Here is a 19,889-nt window from a genome sequence, read left to right as displayed (position 1 = left end):
AAATTAGCAGCTGCTTATCACAAGCCCACAGGAGCCAGGCAGGTGAAAAGAGCTGCTCCGTGCAGGCTGGAGCGCAGCCGGGCCCAGAGCTCCCTCTCCATGCACAGCCCCTGCCCTGCACGGCCCATGCCCTGCAAACAGCCCCCTCATTATTCTTTATTTTTTCTTAGCCTTTGATTCTGGCCACGGCTCTTTTTACATATGCTGGCTGGCAAGAACAGGGTGTTGGAAGACAGCATGTTGTCTTCATGCAGTGGGGTTGAGGAGAACAGAAGAGGGAAACCTCGGATGCCCCAGGCTTCCAGAAGGTTCTTGATGGCGAGCACCATGTTTCACGACAAACGGAAGCAGCTCCTGAGGAACCCCCCCCCCCGGCCTGTCCCTAGGAGGTGGCTACCTTTTTGGTCCTCCTGTGGTACGCGAAGGCAATGTCCTGCCTCTGTGGGTTGCTGCGGTTGGTCAAAATGTTGACGATGGTAACCTCATCCACACCTGTGGGGACAAAATTGGGAGCGGTCACCTGGCCACATCGGCTCACACTCCAGGCTGACAGAAGGCTGTAAGTGGGATTTTACAAACTGGTTTGCAAACGAAAAAAGGAAGGACAGCAAGGTTTGTTCTGTTTGCCGGTGGACCACCACCGCACAGGACCTCGGCTCTTCATTTTCTTCTAGACACCCTTATACCTTAAGCCTAAACAGACCTTTGAAATATTCTTATTTTAAAAACTATTGACTCATAAATTGGTTTCTGAAATCAACAGCAGGAGATGCCTTTGCGAGGCTTCAGCAGTCACAGAGAGCAACAAAGATTTAAGAGGATTTTAAACGAAGGTCCTCAAATTGCCATTTAACAGAGGATTTAATAGACAGCAACTGCAGAATGAATTAAGAGACAATTATTTATATTTATTGGAGGATTACGGCCATATAAGCATCCAGGTGTAATTTCTATAATTATAGAAACTCATGACAAATGAGTCAGGTTTACTGTGGCAGAGTTGTATTTTAATAGCATAATTGATTAATATACTTATTGAAGAGTAAATTGTTTTGTAAGGAACATAAACGTTCCACCACATTCAGTCTTCAATAGGCAATTTTAATAATCAATTTTATAACTTTATTAAAAAGAGTAAGTGCTTTAATCTAAATTAAATCTAAATTGGGAGTTTTTGAAGTGCCACCAAAATATTTTAGTAGCTCCTTTAATTGGAACATGTGTATTTACAAAGATAAGCAGTGCCTCGTGGTGTCTGGACTTTTCCAATTTTATAGCAGAAATACTCCAAGCACGCCACTTAACTGAAGAAAGCACGAGTTTAAGGCTTCAGAGTGGGAAAGGTCTCTCTCCCAACTGATTATAAACTTTGTTTAATAAAAGGGACAGTCTTTGGCATGACTGAGCTGGTCATCCCGGGGCGCTGGAGCAGGGCCCGCAAGGTTACCCGCCAATTGCAAACAGCTTGGCCTGAAGGGAATCAGAGGCGTCTCAAGGGGCAGCAAGGGCAGACGGCGACGCGCGGAGGCAGAGGCGTCCCGACCTCTCCAGGGTGGCAGAGAGATCGAAAACCACGAGGGCACAATTGCTGAGCAAGAATTAAGCGCCATTCTGCCAAAGGCACCGACAGACGCCACCAAAAATATCCGTGCACTCTTGAGAAAAAGAAAGGCAGTGCGATGTCTCCCCCACAGACAGCGCCGCCCTCGCACGGGGACCCGCACGGGGACCCGAGGGGCTGTCGTGCGTCACAGAGAATCCTCCACGCCGCCGGCGCGCAGCGCACACGCAGCAACCTCAAGCAGCGCGGTTCAGGGTACTCAGCGCGCGGTCACCGCTGCGAGCACCTCTTGTAACTGCAGAGGCCGAAGGTGACTTGTACGAATCTCGCGGGCTCTCGATAAATGTAGAATTCACATGCTCACACACGGTTTTCTCTTCCCGACGTATGCACACATTTTTTGGCAAACTGCACATATTCATTTCAAAATGCGCTCATACCAATATCCCGGCTTACCTCCGGCAGTATAAGGTCAGCTCTGATTTTTAGAGCAGTCCACATAAACACAGAAACCCAACTGCTGTGTGTTAGGGTCAGGCTCAAAGATACTCATTTTCACTCTTGTAGATAATGTTGAAAACTAAAAAAAAACAAAAGGAGGAAGCGAGGCAGGTGGCATACACCTGTAATCCCAGCACTGGCGAGGCTGAGGCAGGAAGATCACTGTGAGTTTGAGGCCAACCTGGGCTACAAAGTGAGCTCAAGACCAGCCTGAACTGCATAGCGTGACTCTGCCTCAAAAAGATAAAAAAAAAAAAAAAAAAAAAAGCGAGCAAGCAAGAGAGAGAAATACAGTATCCAACAACACACTGATTACATGTTCTTCTGGCCACAGAATGGTACTGTGCAATCATTTTAAATGACCTAGAAGGGCTGGTGAGATGGCTCAGTGGTCTAAAGCACCTACTTGGAACAAGCTTGGCGAAGCACAGGGACCGCGGTTCCATCCCCCAGCACCACATGCCAGCCAGCTGCGCCCCCTGGTGGGCTGAGCTGGCCACACATGAATAGATGGATAAATAAATAAATTAAAAAAAAATAAAATAAAATAAAAAATAAATGACCTAGAAGTATTCACTCATGTGAAGGCCCTGGGCTCAATCCCCAGAACCAGAAAAGGAACAAAATAAATGACCAGTCCCCTTGGCACATCTCAACTCCACTGCTTAGAGGACCCCCAGGAACCCACTGGCATGGCGAGGAAGGGGACAGTCATGAGGCATCTGCCTGCACACGCAGCCTTGCACATCACTTCTGCCCAGGGCGTCTGCTGCCTGGGGTACAGCTGACTACGGCTTCAGGGAAACACAGGCTTTCCTTTGCCACAATAACCCAGGTAAGGACCGGTGAGATAGCTCAGTGGTCTAAAGCGCCTGCTTAGGCAAGCTCAGGCAAGCTCAGGCCAGCCACAAAAAATAAACGAACAACCCAGGTGAGAACTGGCCCATGAAGCCACCTGCTCCACCGGCAGCAGTACCACCTGGCTGTCTATCTAGGGGTCGGCCTCGGTCACTCTCTCTAAAACAGAACTTGAATCCAATCCAGTTACTGAAAATCCCCCAAAAGACCCTTCAAACAGAACCAGGAGGAGGAAAATATCCTGGAGCCCGATCCAGCTGAGCTGCAAGGGCCCCGCGCAGCAGAGTCACCTCAGCCCTGCGCCAGCTCACTAGGATGGCTTAGCGGGGTGGAGCTCCACGCGCCCTGGAGACACACTCTTCCTCACTCTCCACTTCTCAGGGCTTTGGGAGAGGCTCGCCAGGCAGTAGAGTCCAGGGTCTGTACGAGGCTGTACAGGCTGGGCACAGGTTCAAAGAAGAAACCAACCTGGACAAGGCTTCCTCTCCTGTCCCTCTCCCTGTCCCCTCATGGTCACCTGCTCTAAGCCAGAGTTCTTGGGGTCCCACGGGGTGTCGGGGGTGAGTGTACTGCAAATCCCACAACCCAGGCTGACTTCTTCAAGTTTACAAAGACCAACATAAGTTAAGTTAAATTGCACCGCCTGGGTTTGGTGGTGCAAGCCTGTAGCCCCAGCACTCTGGAGGCTGAGGCAGGAGGATCACTGCGAGTTGGAGACCAGCTTGGTTTCAAAAGTGAGACAGTGAGCTCAAAACCTGCCTGGGCTGCACGGCGAGACCCTGTCCCAAAAAGACAAACACAAAGTTAAGGTTTGCAGATCAGCAAGGAGCCAAAACACGAATGCAAGCACTTGCGGCTGGGGGGAGAGCAGGGAGCTTCTGAGCGCTGACCCCCGGAGTGAAAGCAGTCAGCTCACTAACCCGCTGGCTGCCACGTATTTCCATTCTGACGCTCTGGCCAGGGGCATCTCAGAGGTCACTGGCACTCTGGACACCAGCCAGCAGCAGCCCTGGCCAGCAGGGCCCAAGCAGGGTGGGGCCATGGGGCCCTTCTACCGCCAGTGTATTTTCCAGCTTGGGGAAGGACCTGAAATCCAAAGTGAGTGCAAGCCCAAGCCACACATCCTGCCCACCCCTGCGGTCTCCTCCTCCTCTCTGAGGTGGAGAGCCCCCGTCAGCATATGACCACGCATTCCATGGAGACTGTGAGGCTTTATTGCCCACAGCCGGGAGCCAGCAGCCAGGGAGCCGGATGCAGACTCCCAGCTGCCGGTGCTCTCAGCAACCACGCAGCCAATGGTTTTGTGTGTGCTGGACGAAGGGCTCGAGAGGGCCAGGGCCAGGGAGGCCTGGATGGGCAGCACCGGAAAGCCCTGCTCCTCTCCTGGTCCGCCCTGGAAACCCCGGCTGAAGCTTGCTCAGGGCCCCAGATCCAGGGGGGAGCGCAGGCGCACTTTCTGTTCATCAGAACAGCAGCGGATCCTTAAGGCAGGCTCCTCCCTGCGGGCGTCATGCTGTGTCCGGTGCAGAAATCAAATCTGTCACCTCAGCTCCACCCCTCAGAGGCTGCAGGCCCCACCTACTCCCACAGGACCCTTGAATAGCTATAACGGGGTTCGCCTCGGTTACAGCATGGCTGTGGAAGGCTCTCCATGACCAATGGGAAAACAGGAGTAGGGGACGGGAATCAAATCAAATTGCAGACAAAGGAAGGCACCAAAAATGCACACAACAGCCTGCAGGGCAGCACATGCCTGCGATCCCAGCGCTTGAGGCTGAGGCAGACGGGCCACACGGTGAGGCCCTGCCTCAGCTAGGCACGCAATCAACCGATGCCCCATCCGTGCCCTGACACTACGTCCACTCCAGGAGAGGGGAAGAAAAGCTCTGAACAAACCCACCAGATGTGAGCGCTTTGTCCCGCCCCTCCCTCAGCGCTCAGCACTGCTGACATCAGATAAGAACCTGGCTTCATCCCAGGTAAAGGAAAACCAGTGCGGGGTCTGGATTTCCTCCAGGGGGTGCAACACTGTCTACAAGGAAAGAAGGCAAGGCTGGGAAGGGGCAGCTGGAGACGCTCCGCCCCATAAGAAAGGCTCTGGGCTGTGCCACCAGGCGGGGCTCTGTCCTCCAGCCACACAAGCCCACTCCAAACAACCTTGTGCTCAAACAGGGCAGGCGAGGCAGCTCAGCAAGGCCTCCTATGAACCACCCGGCCACTCTGGAGGCTGAGGCAGGAGGAGCACAGACTCCAGGCCAGCCTGGGCAACTTAACAAGACCATGTCTCAAAACACAAAATCTGGGCCAGGGATACAGCTCAGTGACACTGTGCCTGCCTACCTGCCAAGTAGGAGATCCTGAGTTTGATTCCTGGCACCAGAAATAAATCTAAAGGCCCGGGGATGTAGCTTGGTGCCGCCCCACCTCCGTTCCTGGTTCAATTCCCCAGACAGGGAGAAAAGAGGAGGCTGTCCCGGCCTCCTTTGCAGTGGGACAGGACGCTAGTGTTCAGGCCATGCAGGAAAGCCTAAGCAGCTTCACCGCAGAAATGGGAATAAGGCGCACCAAGCATGCTGCGGCCCCCACAATAGCTGCGCTGGAGAAGGAGAAATCGCCTGCTTCGCATCTCTCACCCCGCGCACAAAACTTCTAAAATCAAACCCGTGCTGATGACAGAGCCTGCCTTCCGGAGAGACTAAGGCACTTCCTGCTTACTGGCACTTGCACTAACTCCAGGGAGGCGCTGGCGATAATTACTACCTCTTTCATGGAGTCTAGATTTGTCCTTTTCTAATTTAGCTGACTTTCTTTCCGAGTTATTTGGACCCATACGCCAAACCACTCACAGCTGTGTTGTACACACCACAGTATATATTTAACCCAAGGGCAATCTAGACCAAGAGACTCCTGTAGATTAAATCACAGAAACCTCTTGTTAATTAAGCAATATTACTACTTTTGCATGGTTTAACTTCGTTGCTAACAAGACACAAATTAATCTAAGTGGCTGCATGGACCACCTCGAGCCAGAGAGTGTGCACACGGCAGGGTACTGTGGGGCGCAGGCGGCGCTTGACATGGCTACCAGGCCACGGACACGCTGTTCCGCAAGAGCCACGCCACTGGGGACTTCGCGCTCTCTGGACGTCACCCAGCTCCGGAACGACCTTTGTGGCCCTGAGGCCGCCTGCCTGCGTGTACCTGTGCGATGCTCTGGTCCCCACCCTGGGCCCTCTGACTGCTCCTCGGGTCAAACATGCACCTTATCAAAGACTCATGGCCTGAGCATTAGAAAGCATTCACGAACCAGGAGAGACACAACCGGAAGTAAGCAATGGCTGTGGCAGGACTGGAGCTGCACAGGAGGGCGGCAGGGATGGGGGTCAGGAAGGGACAAGGACCTGCAGCAGGAGCATGAGGAGAGGGACAGAGCTGAGGCCTGTGGAGAAGACAGTCTGCAGGTGCGGCCAGACAGCCGGGAGCACCTAGGTGCTCCCCCAGCAAGGGTGGCGTCACCACGGGCCTCTTCCCTGTGTGCGCCCCTGCCCCCGCCCAGCTCTTTTCCTGTCTTTCCCAGGAACACAGACACAGGGACAGCAGAGGGAGCGCCCACCCTCGCAGGTGGCACACAGAGCGCCATCTAACTTATCTAGCAGGGCGTGGGGACGCCATCGCCTGGCACTTGGCCTGCGTCTGCGTCGGCCTTTGCCTTTCCCCTTGTTTTATTTGATGTCAAGAAAAGACGAGCTCCAGACAAAATGTCAGGGGGCGGGGGGCGCTGGGACCAGGCCTGGGCCTGGTGGGAGCACCTTAGGGACACCTGGGTCACCGGTGGTGTTGTCATCTGAAACATTAAGGGCCGAGGAGAAAGGGTCAGAATGGTGCCACCTCCCCAACCAGCGAGCTCATTCTGTCATGCTTGCTGCCATTCATTATGCAGGTTAAACAGATCACTCTAGAAAACTTCAAAAATACAGAACATGCAAAAGCTTGAGAAAGGCCAACATCAATCACTCGTGATTCTGTACATCTGTTACTAATGTCCTTTCCTTTTTTTTTTTTTTTTTTTTTCCTCTTGCACCTGGCTCTGTAATTCAGGCTGGCCTTGAAGTCCCTATGGAACCCAGGCTGGCCCCAAACTCGTGCCTCAGCCTCCCAAGTGCTAGGATTAGAGGCCTGCGCCACCACGTCAGCCCATACCACGCACGACATCCTGAAAATACCCTGAGGTGGTTTCACGTCTCCTTCACTGACACATCCAGGTTCTCCCTGCCCCAGACAGCCAACACTGACACATCATGCCCTCTTCCCCAGCCTTTCCTGAGAGGCCTGAAGGCTTTTTCAAGTGGCAACAAAGAAATTAACCTCAATGGCTGATGGATTTAACTCAAGAAAACAGCTGCTCCCTGAAATCACGAGGCACCAACAGTAAGTGAAAAATGACACTCACTGAGCATTAAGAGTAGAAAGAAAACAAGGGCCAGGGGACTTAAGCAATGCTGAGTGACACAGGGACGCCATCAGATGACCGCAGGACCGCGGCTGGCAATGCATTTCATGCCTGGAAATAGTTCAGGGCTCAGAAAACGGTTCTGATCCGACAGCTGGGCGCCGCAGGTGGTACCCAAGAACACACGCGTGGAGCCCGGGGCTGGGCCGAACTCAGCTTGAATGTCGGCAGGGGCCGGGGGTGGCAGACACTGGCGTGACAGTGAGCAGGGGGGACATCCCAGCAGCGGTGGAGCTGACGCTCCTGGCGCCCGCTGCTCCCCAAGTGCCAGGTGAGCCCCACACTGCGTCCCTGCTGCCCAGACCGGAATGCAGGAATTCCCATGCTCCCCCACTCCCCCACCCCCGTCACCTGCTGGGACCTGCAGTATTTTTCTACTCATGCAGAAAGGGCCTGAAGGTATTTTTATTAACAGGAACTCTCCGGGACCACAGTTCCTTTGCGCAATCTTTACATTCCAACGTTTAAAAGCTCTCACTCCCAGATGAACACACCCTCTGCCTAAGTCCATAAAAGATACAGCATCTGTCTCTACCAAATGAGTTGGAGTCCCAAGCTCTGGGGTCATTCACCAAGGTCACTGGGATGCCACAAGCACCCAGGCACACCCCTAACGAAGAAGGGCGACTTTTAGGCAAGCAGACACGTGCATGTGTGTTCCTGTGTCTCTCTGCTTTTCTTTTTGCCACTGGGGGCTGTCACAAAGTTTCCCAGGCTGTGTTCCAACTTTATCCCCCTGCTCCCACCTCCCGGGGTGCCGGCATGGAACAGCACGACTGGCGTGAGCCTCCGAGCCTGGCTTCCGCCTGGTAACGCATGTCCACCACGGTCCACACCAAGAGCTAGCGCATGATGGGGTGCTTGAGCCCCACTCCATAGGTGAGGAAACGGGAGTTTCCAGAGCCCAGGGCTTCCTTGGAGTCAGACCCCCAGTGAGTGGCAGCACTAGCCTTTGAACTCGGGGTGCTTCTCTGATCAGAACTGACTGACCTGAGACAGCCCTTTGGATCTTAATCTCCTGTTCTGATTTCAACCTTTGACAAGAATTTATTTCAGAAGCACCAAAAGCCAAGCATGATGGCGCATGCCCACAATCCCAGCTCAGGAGGCTGAGACAGGAGGATCCAAAGGCCAAGGCCAACCTGGGCTACCTGTCTCAAAATCAAAATAAGCGAGGGCCGTGGCCTGGTGGTAGAGCAGCCCAGGGCTCAACCCAGGGTATGAGACAAACAAAAAAGCAAAATCACCAAAAGCAATTTCTTAAAGGCCTAACAGAAGTCCTCCACAGCTTCTCCCCTTCAGCAGAGCTGGCAGCGACTACAGGTGGCCCACAACGGCCCCAGGGAACGGAAGGGGACTTGATGCCTTCTGCCTTCCCTGCCACACCATGAGTTGTTTCTCCACTATAATGCCCCTCTGCCATGTGCCCCCCTGCCTGGAAGACAGCTGGCCATGGACTGAAACCTCTACATACCCGGCAGCATGGAGCCTGCATTTCAGAGGAGATCTTCTCTTTCTAACAAATCGAGTTGAAGATCCTATACGAGTAGGGGAAATTGTTGTTTTTAGGATAGAAGGAAGAGAGATTCCTATAGTTCATCTGAGTCTTGAAGATTCATAAAAAGCAAAATGGGCAAATTAAGTTTCTGACCAAAGGAGATAACAATGCTGTTGATGATCGAGGCCTCTATACACAAGGACAGCACTGGCTAGAGAAAAAAGATGTCGTGGGGAGAGCCAGGGGATTATATCAGGAGAACAGATCAGTGGAGGACAGGAATTACTTGTTCCTTACATTGGAATTGTGACAATCCTCATGAATGACTACCCTAAATTTAAGTATGCAGTCCTTTTCTTCCTGGGTGTGTTCGTGCTACTCCATCGTGAGTAAGAAGCCTGCCTTGCTGTTCCTGGGAAGATGCTGTGCTTTTTGTTACTGAGTGTCAGAGTGGATACTGGGTCTGTGATTGACGGAGTGAAGGATACACACGCTGGCACTTCTTGGTGGCACTGGTTGGCATTAGTTTATGTTTCCACGCCAGAATCTGTGGGTGGGCGCATGTGACCACGGAGTGCACTGGAGGGGACTTTCAACCTCAGGATTTCATATGTTGTCATTGTCAAACTTTCACATTTTTGTACATCAATGAGTTTTTTATATGAAAAGGTTGAGCCAAAAAAAAAAAAAAAAAAGAAAAGAAAGGAAGGGGCAGGTGGCATAGACCCTTGTGCTGTTAGAACCATGGAGGGGGATATTCCTGCTCTCCCTGCTGCCTCATGGTGGAAGGAGGTGCTTTGTCCAGACACCAGGGAGCCCTAAGAACGACCATACGACGGCCAGGATACCAGGGATACGGGTGAATCACAACCCCTAGACTGCCTCGCTACTACAAGCCCAAAGGGCTGTGGATCTACTCTATACAACTGCAAGAAATAATGACCCCAAGGAGTTCTTGCCCAACCCAACCAAACCAAATTAAATGCTCCATTTGCTTTGTTTCAAAAGGGAGGAAGGCTTGCAAGTGAGCTGGTGGCTTCCCACTCACCCTGGAATTCGAGGAAAGCCTAGGGCTAGACAGCCCTTCCACCAGCCCAAGCTCAGTCACGGGCGGCCCGTCGGGTCAAAGGGGCCCACACTGGTCTAGGAATAAAGCTGGAAGAGAAAGCCTGCCCGGCCTGGCTCTGCTCCCTTAAGCCCCACAGCACCTCAGCTGACCAGTGCAGGGGCCTGGCTGGAGGATAGCGAGGGCCTCCAGGTCCTCGGCGGAGCCCTGTGTGTGTGTAAGGGGGATCTCGCATCACCCACCTTTGGTCTTGATGGCTGTCTCGATGTTCAGGGCATCCCGCTCCGCATCAAAGTTGGTGTGGGCTTTGACGGACCCGTAGGCACTGGCGGGTGTGGAGTGCTGGGGTGCAAACACAGACAGCGTCAGGAACATGCGCCTGCAGCCCCCACGCGCGGATCACCAAGAGGGACTCTCTTTCTTTCTTTCTTTCTTTCTTTCTTTTTTTCTTTCATTTATTTATTTATTTTTCTTTTAAAGAGAATAAAAAATGTTTAAAAGCATCAGCAACAAGAGTATTTCAACACATGATAGGAAATAAACAATGGTTGTAACATTGCACGTTGTTATCTTCCAAGTAGATGTTCAGATTACCAGATACAAGCTTGCAAAATTGATGAATTAGACATTAACTGTTCTTTTGAATAAACCAACAGAAATTAGTAGTACAATTATCTTGGCTATCGTGTGTGTGTGTGTGTGTGTATGTGTGCGTGTGTGTGTGTGTGTGTGTGTGTGTGTGTATTTCCTGTCCTTCTTTTTCTCCTTTCCCCCAGACTGGTTGTTCTTTCCGTTTGAGCAGTTCTTTCTCTTTGACGGTGTCTATTGTACCTTTTGGATCTTATTTACTCTTTCAGTTCTGTTTCTTTCAACCATCATTCTCGCTTCAGCTAAGTACGAGCCACACAACTGCCGCACAGGAGAGCGCAGGCTTCCCGGACAGAACTGTTCAAAATCCGCCCAGCGCAGAACAAACTGTCCGCATTCCTACCTTCGGCCTTTTAGCGAGAGCACAAAGGCGTGAATGCCAAGCTGAGGAACCCGAGGAGAGCAGCATTTATTCGGGAAGGTGGTGGCCATTAAACTGATCTAGCGGCCTTCAAACTCAGCTCCTAGGCAGAAATGCCTGAATGGCTAGTAGGCTTTGCCGAGTTTTTGTTAAAGGCACATGAATGTCCCTGAGGCAGTACTGCTGGGTCTTCAAATCTTTAAACAGTACATGCAAATCCCAGCTACTTGGAGGCTGAGGCAGGAGGATCTGGAGTCCTTGAGCAGCCTGAGGAACCCGGGAAGAGAGACAGAGACAGCAACAGACAGAGGCAGAGGCAGAGGCAGAGGCAGAGGCAGAGGCAGAGGCAGAGGCAGAGGCAGAGGCAGAGGCAGACAGAGAGAGGAGAGAGATCTATCAGATAAGCACAGGAGGTGCCCTCCTGTCCCCTGCTCCGGCCACCACCGGCACCACAGATGGCCCACATCCCCACTGTTCCCACTGCTCTCTCTCCTCTGTGCTCCCGCCACCTTGCGCAACACCACCCCGTGGCCACCACTCCGCTGTGTGCTCCGTCCTACCTGCCCGGCACACCAGCCCTCTTCCCACAGTGCTTGTCAAAGCACTCACCCTTCCTGGTTGACGGAGGCGAGCTCTGCCCGCCCACCGGCTTCCTGGCGGTTCAACCTTCCAGGAATTTAAGTCTCGCCTGCCGCCTTGGTCACAAGTACCCAGCCCCCAGGGGATGGCAGACACAGGGCTTTGGCTGGCCAAGGACAGCAAAGCCATCTACCCACCACTGTCCCATCCTACAATGTCCCCACCACCCCCTCTGCAGCCCTCTGAGCCACAGGGTACGAGGGCAGCGCTCTGGCTCAGCTTCCAGGGTCCCCACCCCCTTCTCCTTCCTCGGTATGGAGTCAGGGCATAGCCCGCTCATGCTGGGCTTGAACCTGTGATCCCCTCAACCTCCGGAGGGTTGGGGTTGCAGACTCCACGCCCAGCTCGCCTGGGAACTTCACAGCAAAGAGTGTGCATGGTAAGCGCCCAACCCCTGACCTCCAGGACAGCTGTGGTAGAAATCTAAACTCAGGGTCACGCATGCACGTCCAAATGTCCTGGCCACGTGATAAAGCTGGGGAAGAGAATCTTGGCACCTAAGCTTTGGATTACCAAGGCTTGCTGCATCTAATTTCACTCCTTAAGCTTTTCAGGAGAATAGCTTAATGGAAATGGGACAAGCATTCAGGGCAAAGTGATATTTTGAAATATTCCCTGTACTTCACGTGGTGGCCACAAAATGCAGGGGAGATGTAAGGAAAAACATTTTCCCATTTTTTAACAGCACCATCAATTCCTAATTTGCAAAGGTAGACAGTCTGACCACCAGCCTAAACACACAGGGCTTTATTTTACTAGGCTAAACATCACTCTATTCCAAAACAGTAGTAATTGGGTAAAAGGTCTGTTATTTTAAAGTATCTCTAGAAACAGAACTAAACAGACAGTTGGACCTCTTACCTAAAAAAATGAGCTGGCCAAAAAATTAAGTTACTGGGGCAAAAGTGATCTTTTCTGCCCTTAATATTTTGGGAAATGGGTGGCATTTTTAGAGGCCTCGTCCCCCAACAGGGAGAAATGTGCCACACGGGGGTGGAGATGCTCTCCAAGGAACCAACAGCTCTCCTGTAAATTGATACTAAAAGTGATCTAAAGATCAAAGCTATTAGACACAAAAACGGCCCACCACTTGCGTAGACCCAGCCTCCCAGACAGCTGGTGCCGCTGCCAACAGCGGGGCACACGAGGCCCCGGAGGACTTGCAAAGGCAGAACTAGGCCTGGCTGCGCAGGCTCCATCCTGCGGCACTTGCTTCGACCCCCTCACGTGAGCACGTGGATGACCAGGACCAGAGACAGAGAGGATGCTGAGCCACGCGGCCCACACTGTCGGATCCTTGAGGGAGTCTCTGTTTTTAGTGACTTTCTCAGAATAGGATCTCGCTAGGCAGATCAGGCTTGAGCTTCAGCTCACTCTGGAGCCCAGGCTGGTCTCAACTCACAAGGATCCTCCTGACTCAGCCTCCGGAGTGCTGGGATTACAGGTGTGCGTCACCACACCCAATTTAAATCTTAATTTGAATGACAGTATATATTTTATAATCCACTGAGCTATCTGGCCAGCCTGAAAATTTCATTCTGAAAGAAAGAAGTACATGTCCTGGGTTCACATATTTCCTCTGAAAGACAAATTTAACTCTGAGCTCCCTGATGGCCAAACTAAATTATGATGAGTTCCAGTAATTCCTGGCTTTATAGAGAAGAGCTTTCCCAGGCATGAAATTTTAAAGAGAAAAGTGCAGGGTCTGGCCTAGCCCGCACCCTGGGGGAGAGTCTAAAAGACGCAGAGCGCCTTTTGGATGCAGAGCGCCTTTTGGATCCAGCAGAAGTGTACGCTAAACAGAAACAAAACCACAATCACAACAGTACAAAGTCACACATCGTCCCTTGTAACGGCGATGGCCACGGACATAATGAACACTACGCAGTCTAAGTCTAGTCAGGCCGGGTCTCTAACTCTGTCCTATGCGAATGGGATGCCAAGATTTTAAGGTCGCAACATGGGGCGGAAGGCTGCCCAGCAAGACGCAACTTCGTGTCGGTTTTCCCTGGACAAGCGGGGAAAGCGCACTGTTCCGCGGAGACCCCCGAGCGAGCGCGAGGCTTGCACCCAGTGAGCAACGCTGGTACTTACGTCCCCCTCCAAGCTGAGCTTGCACAGGATTTCGTGAACGGTAGACATTTTGAACAAACCTGGAAAACAAAAGCACAACAAAAGAGTCTCAATAAAGAGGCTGCCTTTCCCCCAAAGCTGAGATTCACTCCACTAATTTCTACCGCTTGGACCACTTCATCTTAGGCCAGGACAGCAGGATTCTTGGAACAGATACCCGCCTCACGATTAGGAACAGGAGACGCAGCAACAGTCTCCCCTAGGCCAGCCCGTCCTGCTCTGAACAAACAGAACTGAGCAGACTAATGGGCCGGCACCAGAACAGAGGGATCCGAGGCCAGTCCAGCTCGGTGAGAAGGACAGAGCTGAGTCTTCCACTTATCAGAACGCCTGGCACATATCTCAAACTCGGCATGACCCTCACCTGTCTCACATGTAATTACATGCAGAGAAGGCCCAAGAGCCCTGGTGTGAACTGAGGTCAACAGCACTCTCACGCGGCCCATTTCTGCGTGGACCACCGTATTATCAGGCCCATAACTGCATCCCTAATCCAATGATCCGTATTATCAGGCCCATAACTGCATCCCTAATCCAGTGATGCTGAGAGGTATTTTTTTTTATTATTATTTATTTACTGAGACCAAGTCTTGCTCTGCAGTTCAGGCTGGCCTTGAATTACAGAGCCCAGGCTGGCCTCTAACTCGTGGCAATCTTCCTGCCTCAGCCTCCTGAGTGCTGAGATTATAGGCATGCAGCACCACACCCAGCAAGACATTTGTAAAACAGTTTCATACTAAGCAGGTTCCAGGCCGGTGCAGGCTGGGACCTGAGGGGACATGATGAGAAGCCTCGCCCTTGGCTGTGCTTACACACGCATCCCTGCAGGGTTCTCATCCTGGGCTTTCTCCGCTCTTCCTGGTGTTCACAGTGTTTTGCTTTTTGAGCCTGGGGCCTCATTCCTGACAGGCAAGTACTCTAGTACTCTGCTATGCCTCCAGCCCTGTTTTACTCTGAGACAGGGTCCATCTACGCGTGACCCCAAGCATGAGATCCTCTCAGAGTGCCAGGATGACAGTGTGAGGCACCGCACTGGGTTCACACAAGCGTTTTAAACTAGTCAAAAAGGAAGCCGATCAACACCATTCCGATCCGCCCAGCCCCACAGCTTTGGGCGGCCTCTTCTTGCCAGTATGACTAGCCCGAGAGCTAACATCCTGGACAGTAAGTCTTGCTCTAGAAATAAGCTACAGCCGGACATGGTGCTGCACACTGTAATCCCAGCACTTGGGAGGCTGAGGCAGGAGGATCGTCGTGCGCTCAAGACCAACCTGGGCTCCAAAGTGAGCTCAAGGCCAGCCAGAACTACATATCCTGCCTCCAAAGTACAAAATTAATTAATTCATTAGTAAGAATGTCTTTGCTATAATTCAACCGTCCACTGCACCAGCTGCCAGCCCTATGTGGCTAGCAGGCATCTGAAACGTCCCAGGCCAAGCCAAGACGCGTCCTCAGGATAAGGGACTGGATTTTGGAGCTGGGGGATGGAAACTATTCCACTGGTAATTAATTGTTATACCGATGACATACTCTATGATATGTTCGGCATATCACAATAAATAAAATACATCGTGTAATGCTAGGGTCACCTACTTCTCTGACCTTTCTCTAACGCCTGCCGCTGTGTCTGCAGCTCCTACCCTATTCCCACTGAGCAGGGCTGGCCCCAGGATCTAGAGAGCTGGGTTTGCTCTCAACCAAAAGCCTGTGTAGTAATCAGTAGCACGGGCCGAGGCTTGGGATCTCCTGGCAAAAACGGAAGTGTCCCTTCCTAAGGCCAGAATCTCCAGAATCCTGACGTGGGCCCAGAAGCATCCGGGAGTCACAGCAGCGGCCTTCAGCTGAGAATCACCAAAACAGGACTGAATTCTGCTTGTCACTACCATAGACAACTAGAAACAAAAATGCCAGAACCCAGCCTCCGTCCCTCTACATCTCAGCAAAGGAGGCTGGGCCAGCCCGCTGCTCCTCACTTCAACCATCCTGTCCCGCCCCACAACACGGCAGCCCTCCTGCTGTCTAGATCCACAGTTCTTCCTCCCATGCCACCCTCCTCGGTCCTTTTCCTAGCAAGCCAAGCGTCCTGAAGTCCGTATGATTCTGGTATTGGCTCCAGTAGGTGGTGACAGCCCCGTTCCACAAAGCTCTCTCCTGCCACCTTTCAGTATCATATTCAATTTTTTGTTTCCATATTAGGGGTGGAACTCAGTGACCTGGCCACATTCTACCACCGAGTCACTTTCCCGGCCCCAAGAGCACAGTTCATTCATCCACACAGCAGGACACAGGAAGAGCCCTCCATATGACAAGGGTTCGAGCTACAAGGTCCTGGGTAGGGGTCCACCAGGAACCTATGGTGAGCCTATGGCTGCAGTGGGCACACAGAGCCCTTTCTGCGGGCACCCAGCCAGTTACCCCAGGGTCGTCCCTGAGGCACGGCATTCAGGTTTACCTGTAGTGTTGGCACTCTGTGCTACATAGGTGCGGTTCTGGTGACCGCCTGGGCACTGACCTCTAAAAGGTTCACCATCTGCTAAGTGATAAATGAACTTCAGAACACACTGTGCCGCTGTTTAATACAAGGAATATGTATCTTACTTACAACCACTCTGCACAGAGAACAAAAACGTGCCGATAAGCACAGTCACTGTGACCTCAGAGTGGCACCCGGGAAGCTTGCTAACACTCCCTGCACATGCCTGTATGCATGTAAAGATTGGGAATCTCATGAGATATACTACAAACACACGTTCACCTTAGAGTGTATTTTGTTTGCGGTACCGGAGATTGAGCTCAGGACCTTGCACGTGCCAGGCAAGTGCTTATTCTACTGAGCTATCGCCCAGGCCCTCAACTTAGAAATACGGTCAGCACTGTAGTCCTCACAGCCGTGGACCTTCACCGACCCCTCCCCCCACATCACGTGAGTAGCACCGAGGAGTCACCGGGAGAAATACTGCCTTTGCCGGTCGCTCCCACGGTCGCTCCCACGTCAGCTGCGTGCAGGGCCTCTGACTAAACTAAAGGCAACACGCCTTGGCAGTGGCGCTGCGGGTCACACACGCTGGGGATCTTCAGATCGACGACCTGGAAACCCATAAATAAGCACACGCTGGGCCTGTCCGTCCTAGAGACACCAACCTCTGCCCCTGGAGGAGACACCAGAGAGGCCAGGCCAGGGTCCCCTGCATGAGGACCCAACTCCCTCAGGCCTAGGCCAGTGTCCTTTAGACCCCACTACTGTAGCCCTTCTTCCTCGAAGGTTAAGACCCAGAGTGACCACCAGGTCAGAGAGCTAACAGAGCCCCCACATGCCCAGGCGCGGACCCTGACTCACCAGAGAATTCAGGGAGCCAATGCTAGCGGAGGGGGCAGAAGGGCGGCGAGCCGGGCGAGGCGGAGAATGAGGGCAGGTACGGAAAGGAACCCAGCCCCGCGCGGCCCCCTCGGCAGCGTCTGAACCATGAAGCAAGCACGATTGCACAAGGCTGAGCCCTGGCTGGCCACGGGCTGGGGACCCATCTCCGGAAGTAAGTAACGTTAGCTCGGGAGCCCGGATTTGCCTGCTGCAGCAGTCCCTCTGCCTAGAGTGAGCCTACTGTTCCAAGATTTAAGGCTGGCCTCTGCCCCGCGCCCCGGAGCGGCCGCACCCTGCCAGCTCCGTTTTCCAGGCAGAGCACCCCCGGCCCACTCCCCCCACTCCCACTCCCCGCCCTGGAACGCGGAAGCGGCAGCCGGCCCACCCCCCTCCCCATGCCCGCACCCCGCCCAGGCGCAGGCTGGTTTCAACTTGCAAAGAGCTATCGGGCAACACGATCTGTCGCCGGACGCCCCACCTGCGTTCCCAGGGAAGGAGGGGAACCTGGTGGCCTCCTCTGCGCAGCTAGATCAGGGAAAGTGGGTCGTTCAGGAAAATAAAGTGGAGGGAGAAGGCTGAGGGCGCCACACCCACCCCGAAATGCTCGGAAACAACTCGCTGCAGGGTGGGGTGGGAAGGCAGACTCGCCCCGCTCCACCCTAACAGGGAACGGACGGTTCCCAGCGAGGGAGACTGTTAATAATCTGACTGAAAACGCTCTTTGGTAGGGAGCCACCCGGTAAGGACACCTTTTCAGTGCAAGTAAAAAAAAGTCTGAAACGAACAAAAAGGAAAGGGGAAAAAAAAAAAAGCAAACTTAAAAAATGTCAGCAGGGAGAAAAAAGTTTCACTGAACTTAACAGACAGCTCCAGAAAGCCCAAATACTAATTCTCCCCCTCCCCTCCCCTCCCCCTCCCTCTCTTTCTCCTCCCTTCCCCCTCCCCCTCCCCTCCCCCCCACCCACAACAGGCCCAGTCTGCTGAGGTGCTGGAAAGGCGCCTGCCCCACACTGGGGAGACACACCCCTTACTCGCCTCCGAAACTGCATTGTTGTGTGGAGTTGCCACCACACAGACCCCTAACAACCGCCGTGAATCAGCCCGGGAGTGGATGACACAAAGGAGGATTTCAAAGCCAAAACCAGTGGGGGCGGGAGGCTCGGGCTCTGGGCCGGGTTTCCCCACCGAAGCCCTTACTGTACCGCCCTGGGCACAGCAGCCTGCTCTGGAATTCCAAGCCAGAAACCCCGCGTGAAGGAGGGGGCGGCAAGTCTCCGCTGCCCTCCACCCCCTGCCTCCCTATGCCGTCTTTATTGAACAGAACCTCCTTGAGAGCACATAATTTTCTCCAGGCTTCATGGTCCTGATTAATGCCTGAGTCACAAGGCCAACCCATTCCCCAGAACCCCTGGAATTCTGCCCAGTGGCCTCCAACGAGAAGGAACAGGGCCCGTGGCGCTTGCTGGAACCTGGCCCTCTCCCTGCCTGATCTGAATCAATGTTTGCTTGCTGCCTACACCCCCGCGGCAGCCTCTAGCTCTGCCCAGGGCCTCTCTCGCCAGTCTCCTGAGACAGGGCTGGAGTGGGCAGCCAGAGACAGGCAGGAACCATGATGTCACCGGCATGAAGGCTTCCAGGGCTGGGAACGGCCCCCACGCCTGCAACTCCATCGCAGGGTCTCATGGCCTGTTCACTGTGCTTTCCGAGGGTGCAGCGGCCCCCTGAAGGCACAGCCCACTGAAGACCTTACACTGTGTTTCCCTGCTTCAGCCTGCACAGAGGGCGGGCTAACTTCCCTGCAGACACCCTCAACCCTGAGTCGCCTGTTCCCTCCACCAACAGCACTGTCTCTGCCAGCGATGTCCTAAGGCGGGCTTCAGGACGAGGGGCATCAGAGCCCGCTCAGCTTCCGGCACAGCCTCCTAGCTCTGTGCCCTCCACTCTGTGTCAGGAAGACGTCGGCGCTGCGTGTGAAGGCCTTGACGTCATCCACCTCTGGGCGCAGCCTTAATGGTGCCTCCTGACTCAGGGCATCGGGCACATGGTGAGCACTCAGTGCACCTTGGAGAGGTTCACGTGGACTGGAGCCTTTCACTCGAGGGAGCTGAATTTCTTTCTTTCTTCTATGGCCTTTCTCCCTCAAGTTCAAATGTGAGGATGGCTCCACACATGCCTAGGAGGCTTCAACTCCCAGCCTCTGCCCATCTCTGCAAAGCCTGGCAGGCAGCTCAGGCGTGGGATCCTGCATCAGCATGGGTGGCGGCCCCGCCCTTGCACAACCTGACCTTCGCACTGTCCGGGCTGCTTGGGTCCCAGGGACATCTGTAGGCAGGAGGAGGCAGGACACACACCTGGCCCTGGGACCCCGATTTCCTTTGGGTATGAGTGTGCAGGCTGGGTGTGGTGAGGAGACAAAGTGTGTAGACAAACGGCTGTGTCAGGGCCACTCCCTGGATCCACAGCTAGCCACACGACGCCGGGAACAGGCCCTAGACCCCTGGTGGGATGAGCCCCACCCCAACATGACTCAGCTCGGATGCCTTAACCGTTCGGTGTTGTGCCCTAGAAGATCTGGAGGTGACCTCAGCGTGAGCACCCAGCCTCCAGCAGGGATCTCCCAGCTGCTGGCTGATAACCTGGCCCCTCCCCACAGTCAGAGCACTGCTCCTGGCGACTGGAGAAGGAAAAATACCGCAGACAGTGAATGGGCGGAAAGAATTTTTTTAAAGAACTGGAATTTCCTCTCCTGTGGCCTC

At 53.5% G+C, this 19,889-nt stretch overlaps 1 protein-coding gene across 2 annotated transcripts in view; it reads right to left on the bottom strand.

Annotated features, from left to right (window-relative positions):
- The window catches only part of Anxa2 (annexin A2), a 34,508-nt gene that overhangs the window by 12,360 nt on the left and 2,259 nt on the right, over window positions 1-19,889 (bottom strand). Inside the window, exons 1-4 of one of the 2 annotated variants that reach the window (XM_023712468.1) lie at window positions 17,612-17,631; window positions 13,737-13,795; window positions 10,237-10,336; window positions 398-492 (exon numbers count right to left, since the gene is read on the bottom strand). In XM_023712468.1, the coding sequence (XP_023568236.1) occupies window positions 398-492; window positions 10,237-10,336; window positions 13,737-13,784 (243 nt within the window). In that variant the 5' untranslated portion in view covers window positions 13,785-13,795; window positions 17,612-17,631. Of the gene's footprint in view, window positions 1-397; window positions 493-10,236; window positions 10,337-13,736; window positions 13,796-17,611; window positions 17,632-19,889 lie in introns of those variants that run through there. The other variant, XM_004628857.2, reaches the window with a different exon arrangement.

Source organism: Octodon degus, unplaced genomic scaffold (genome assembly GCF_000260255.1).
Source record: "Octodon degus isolate 3935 unplaced genomic scaffold, OctDeg1.0 scaffold00026, whole genome shotgun sequence".
Lineage (NCBI taxonomy): Eukaryota > Metazoa > Chordata > Mammalia > Rodentia > Octodontidae > Octodon > Octodon degus.
The sequence above is the reverse complement of the archived record's forward strand: the minus strand, read 5'-3'. Positions and strand labels throughout refer to the sequence as shown.